This window comes from Seriola lalandi, unplaced genomic scaffold (assembly GCF_002814215.2).
Source record: "Seriola lalandi dorsalis isolate HSWRI2012SDOR001 ecotype SW California unplaced genomic scaffold, Sedor1 jcf7180002054475, whole genome shotgun sequence".
Taxonomy (NCBI): domain Eukaryota; kingdom Metazoa; phylum Chordata; class Actinopteri; order Carangiformes; family Carangidae; genus Seriola; species Seriola lalandi.
Window position 1 is genome coordinate 38,227 of NW_019525028.1, and position 5,726 is coordinate 43,952.

At 43.5% G+C, this 5,726-nt stretch overlaps 2 protein-coding genes across 2 annotated transcripts in view; one reads left to right on the forward strand and one right to left on the reverse strand.

Moving 5' to 3' along the window:
* Positions 1–1,401, forward strand: part of LOC147818788 (uncharacterized) — a 9,577-nt gene extending 8,176 nt beyond the window's left edge. Inside the window, exons 11-14 of the mRNA XM_087175554.1 lie at positions 129–225; positions 431–505; positions 608–823; positions 1,312–1,401. Coding sequence (XP_087031680.1) covers positions 129–225; positions 431–505; positions 608–823; positions 1,312–1,401 — 478 coding nt within the window. The remainder of the gene's footprint in view (positions 1–128; positions 226–430; positions 506–607; positions 824–1,311) is intronic.
* A 693-nt stretch (positions 1,402–2,094) lies between these two features.
* Positions 2,095–5,726, reverse strand: part of LOC147818789 (uncharacterized) — a 5,501-nt gene continuing 1,869 nt past the window's right edge. Inside the window, exons 3-6 of the mRNA XM_087175549.1 lie at positions 5,686–5,722; positions 5,044–5,211; positions 4,190–4,284; positions 2,095–3,305 (exon numbers count right to left, since the gene is read on the reverse strand). Of these exons, the coding sequence (XP_087031675.1) occupies positions 3,086–3,305; positions 4,190–4,284; positions 5,044–5,211; positions 5,686–5,722 (520 nt within the window). The 3' untranslated portion in view covers positions 2,095–3,085. The remainder of the gene's footprint in view (positions 3,306–4,189; positions 4,285–5,043; positions 5,212–5,685; positions 5,723–5,726) is intronic.

Here is a 5,726-nt window from a genome sequence, read left to right on the forward strand (position 1 = left end):
GTGATCAGGCTGATCAGATACTGTCCGAGCAATAGAAAATCAATTAGTCTGATTAGGTACTGGTCAGGTAGAAGAAACAAAAAGGTGATTGAATAATCAATATATCAATCAGCTGATGAATTTTTCAGGACTCCCTCAGAGATCAGAGAGAGGATCAGAGCGCTGTGGGCGTCGGCTCCTCAGACACCAACACCACTGAGGACCACTACCTGCAGCCAGGACCAGGTGAGGAGAGAGCTGGTCATCAGTCACACTGATCAGATGAACCCTGTAGAGTTCAGGTTTCATGTTTGTCCAGATGATGATGGGACTGAAGCTCCACAGCTGTTCTTCTCATGATGTTTAAATAAAGTTGTCAGTGTGAGCATGCTCAGTCACTGCAGGTCAAGGGTCACTGTAGACGTCAGCCCAGTATCTGTTTGTGGTTCAGGTCTCAGTTTGTCAGAGCAGGATGATGAATGAGACGTGGGAGGAGACGAGCGTCGACCCCGACAGCAGCTCTGAGGTCTGACACACACACACACACACACACACACACACACACACACACACACACTAACTGAGGGTATGGAGATAACCTGTTCACCTGTCGACCCCTGTCCTCCAGGTCCAGGGGGAGAGTCTGCTGACCTCCATCCTGCAGGTCCAAGCAGAGTCTAGCTCTGCCCAGCAGCAGGTCCAGGAGGAGTCCAGCTCCGCCCCCCGCTGTGAGGAGTTTGGCTGTTTCCCGCTGGAGGGACAGGTGGAGGTGTGGTGGTGTCAGCAGCCAGTCAGTTACCTGTCCTCTCCAGACTGTCCCGCCCACAGACTGAACCCCTTCGAGGTGAAGACCAGCAGAGAGAGAGAGTGTGCATGTGTGTGTGTCTGTGCTGTCACATTTTAAAAAATCAAGATCAAAGGAGTTGGTAATGACTCGCTCCTGAAGAGCACCACAACACGTCATTATTTTCGTTACTTTCCAGGTTGTTAACGGCTGTATTAACCCATCGTTTTCTTCTACCTCGCTCTCAATAAAACCTTCATTCAGTCAAACTCATAGTGCCACAGGAACACAGAACACAGTCGGACAAACATCAGCAGGGAGCTCCCTTACCTTTGAACTAGACCTGGAACCAATAGTCAACCCAAATGGTCCCACCTCATTTCTCATATTAGTTGTCGAGACACAAATCTATCAACATGATCAAGTTCAGCTGCTTATTTACGATGTTACAGACTGCAGCCACATTTCACACAGGTCACTAAGCTCCAATATGAACTCTGTGTGTGTGTGTGTGTGTGTGTGTGTGTGTGTGTGTGTGTGTGTGACAGCTGAGTGGAGAGTTACAGGTGATGATGTTTGGGAAAACAGACGATCAGATGAGTCTGACGGAGCAGGCCCGACTCTATGTGGAGCCCTGATCTTCATCGTCTTCGTCCTCAGTGATCAGCTGATCAGCTGATGTCAGCAGGGAACAGAGTTCATGATGACGATCTGTCTGAGTTCAACAGGTCAGAGTGTTAACTCCATTTATATCCGTCTGCAAAGACACTTTCATCTTCGTCTTCTTCATCTTCATCATCCTCCTCATCCTCAGCCCTGTGGTGGGAACCTGACTGTGTGAATGTGTTTTAATGTAACGTCTGTGAATCATGAGTCGGCTGACTGCAGAGTGTCCTCAGCTGTTCTGTCCTCAGGGGAGATCAGCTGATCGTTGATTGATTGATTTATTGAGCAGTTCACAGAAAAACATTTTTACCACTTTTATTCAAACGGTTTTAAAAACATGAAACATGAAAATATTTTTTTATTGTTTTTAATGTTTCTAGACTTTTACTGAATTTGACTTTTTTAAACAAACGTGTCGTAAATTTATTGATTGTTTATTGATTGTTTATTAATTTTACTAATTTTTGTTTCTGACACAAAGACACTTTATATTTAAAACAAACTTTATATTTAAACAAACTTTATATTTAAACAAACTTTATATTTTTAAAAAAATATATATTTAAACAAACTTTACATTTAAAACAAACTTTATATTTAAAACAAACTTTTGCACTTTGGATCCAAACTGAACTTAAAAAGAAAATCGGATAAAAATTTGAATGTTTTGGATTTATACACAGTGTCTTTATTATTAAGTGTAATATTATTCATAGTGTTTAATCAAACAGTCCACATGTATTTATTTTATTTCAGTTCAGCACTTTATTAATGTTTGAAGAGTCTGAGGAGAACTGATGAACATATTAATTTTTTATTTCAGTTCTCAGATGTGCAATAAATGTCAGTGACTGAACGTGTCTGTTTCATTTCTAATGAATTTGACTCAATTAATGAGCAGAGTGTAAAGAGTGACACTGACTCAGACTGAGGCTACGTCCACACCACTACGTTTTCATTTCAATATCACACCTGAAAACACACATCACATGACCATCACCTACACTGAGCATGTGCGAGCTGCTGTAAACAGGAAGTAGATCGTCTCCTCTGAAGGAGGAACAGCAGAGACAGTTGTAGCATTAAAACTGAGAATGTAAGTGAACAACAGCTGCAAAGACAACAAGGTCAGTGACACTGTCATTCATCATCATGTTGTATTCACCACTGGTAGTCCAGGCTGAGGAGAGCCAATCAGGAGAGACCGTGGCTGTGACCTCATCCTTTACAAAGGTCTGTTTCTGTCCAGACTACAACACAACCCCAGAGTTTTCAAAATAAATACAACCCCAGAGCTTTCAGAATAAAACACAACCTCAGAGTTTTCAAAATAAAACAGGAAAAAACAGAGAAACAGATGTGTTTCAAAACGAAGACGTAGAAGAGTGGATGTAGCCTGAGGCACCTGAGACTCCACTCAGACCTGACCTGGGAGACTCGGACGTGACGTCAGGACCTGGACCATGGCTCAGTCTGAGCTCTCCAGACTTTGATCTGATCTCAGGGACTTCACCTCAGAAACTTTGAGGTGTGGGTCAAACCTCAGATTGCTGCCCCCCGCCCTAAGAAGGTGTGTGACGTCAGGTGCAGAATCAGAAACTATAAACTAAACTTTTCCCAAGAGGCGGGGCTTTTTGTAGGTCAGCTGTTTCCTGTCTAGTCTGGCTGGAAGGCGGTGTTGACAGAGCCGGTGTCCAGAGGATGTTGGGGGAGGTGGGGGCAGCTCTTCCTCCTGGATTTAGCCAGGACACGGTGGAGGAGGCTGGGGGAGCCATGAGGAGGAGCTGCTGACCCCCCGGCCACCACTGAAGGTCCATCGAGTCCCGGTGGCCTCCGGATGCTGTTTTTCCTCAGCAGCTTGGGAGTACTGCGACCACTGCAGAGGGAGAGACGTCTGTGAGTCCTCTGACCTCTGACCTCATGATGCACACACTCAGGTACAGAGACATTCTAACAAAACTGTTTTATAAACATCCTGTAGAAAAATGAATACATTTAACTTTACATTTAACTTTACACGTTTTGTGTTAAAGAATTCATTAAAGGACCAGTGTGTACATTTTCTATTGCTACATAGCTAACGTTTGCATTAACAGCTGTTTACTTACCAGTGTAGAAGAAACATTGTTGTACAGACATGAACGTTAACTCTTGTTTAGCTTCTGTTTCAATCATGTCTTTTCTTCTACTGAAGTTAGCATGCTAACCAGCTAGCGCCGGCCTGTGTCATCACTTTCTGATACTGAGTCACTGCAGCCTCCAGTCTGAAAAACTGTTATAACCTTGTTTGGTAAGTACTAATATGTAAACAGCTGCTAATGCTAACGTTAGCTATGTAGCAATAGCTAAACTTTTAAATATGTCGATGCTCAATGTAACAATGAGAAACTCAAGAAGAACAGTTGATCAATGATCAGTCAATGATCAGAATAGTTGATATAAAAATCTTAATTCAGACTCGGAGACAAATGAACCTTGAACTCAGTGAAGAGTTTTACTTTCTCTTCATGTAACTTTGTTTTAAACTGTAACAGCTTCACGTCTTTAAATTATATACAAAATGACACAGGTGAACAATCACAAAATATAATTTTATATTTCTACACAAATACAACAGAAAAATAAAGTATGTTCACTGGTTTCATTCCTTTTGCATTTAAGTCAGTCAAATGTAAAAACTCTGAATGAACTGTACCTGTAAAGTTATGTCACTGTGAAATGAAAAGGCTCCAGGTGTCTGTCAGCTGTTGCTGTAGTTACCTGGTGCAGCCACAGGTTGCGCCTGTGGACGTCACGACGACTGGCACAGACCCCCTCCTGACCAGTGTGGGCGTGGCTCTGAGTGAATCTCCGCCCTGCAACACAAAGAGTTGATACAGCACAGCTGGCCGTCAGCCAATCAGCTGCTGAGCTTATTTCTGTTCAAACAAATCTGAACCAGGACAGACTGAAACCTGGACCAGAACAGATTGAGACCTGGACCAAGACTGAACCAGGACAGACTGGGACCTGAACCGGGACAGACTGAGACCTGGACTGGGACTGAACCAGGACAGACTGGGACCTGGACCAGGACCACAAGGTTGACTCTGGAACCAGAGCAGAATCCATCTCTTCATCTCAACATGAGTGGAGTAATGTTTCTAAGTCTAAAACCCCTTAAACTGCAAATAATCACAACCTCTTAACACGGTCCGGTCCATGAACCGATCCAGTGTTTGAAGCAGCTGTGCAGGTAACATTAAAAAACTTAAACTGTGGAGATAATCCCATAAAACCCATTTCATATATTATCATTATTAAACCCAAGTCCAGAGTCCAGAGCTGTGAAGCTTTTAATCTCTGAAGTCAATTGAAGCTCATTAATTAAACAGAATCTTTTATCTCAATAACACTTAACTCATCATTCACATTCATCTGGAATTTAAGGGGAAACTCAAGAGCCCTTAACATCTACTTCACCAAGGCCTCTGCAAATTAAGGGCTTTTTAAGGGCTTTGGATTTTCAAAATAAAAGACAAATGAAGATCTCTGGCTGATTCTGCTTCCAGTGCTGGTTCTGGGTCCAGTGCTGGTCCTGGTTTGAGCCCAGCAGACCAGGTGAGTGTTGTTACCTGCAGCGGCTCCACACAGGCCACAGGGAAGTAACCTTCATCTCCGTTGGACAGCCGTCCGAACCACCAGGCCTCATCCTCCTTAAACAGAACCTGGATCAGGTCTCCCTGGTTCAGGTCCAGCTCCTTCGTGAGGCGGGACCGGTACTGGACCGTCGCTACCACAACCTGCCAATCACAGTCCAGAACAGCTCATAACCACACCGGGATCAACAGCACTTCATTAAGTGTTATTTAACATTAATAAACCATTAATTAACACTTAACCCTTAACTGTCCCCTTAATTAACCCCTGACTTTTTCTTCTCTGGTATAAAACCTGTTTAAATCAAAGCTGCTGAAGATGTTTCCTCATCCAACTTGCAGGAAGTTGCTGCTAATTGGTTAATTAGAGCTGTGTGTGTGTGTGAGTGTGTGTGTCTTCTTTAATCTGCTTTAAATAGCCACTGCTCAACAGGCTGTAAATACTCAGAGGTCAGAGGTCACACTGATGTAATACTGATTAGCACACACACACACATTTGTGTCCACTTTCTGTTGTGTTGTAGGACTAAGTTTGCAGCATGTTTGTGTGTGTGTGTGTGTGTGTGTGTGTGTGTGTGTGTGTGTTTGACACTCTGCTCTACATGAACCAGTCTTTACCTTCTCAGCCTCCACATGTCTCGTCCTCGTCCTCGTCCTCG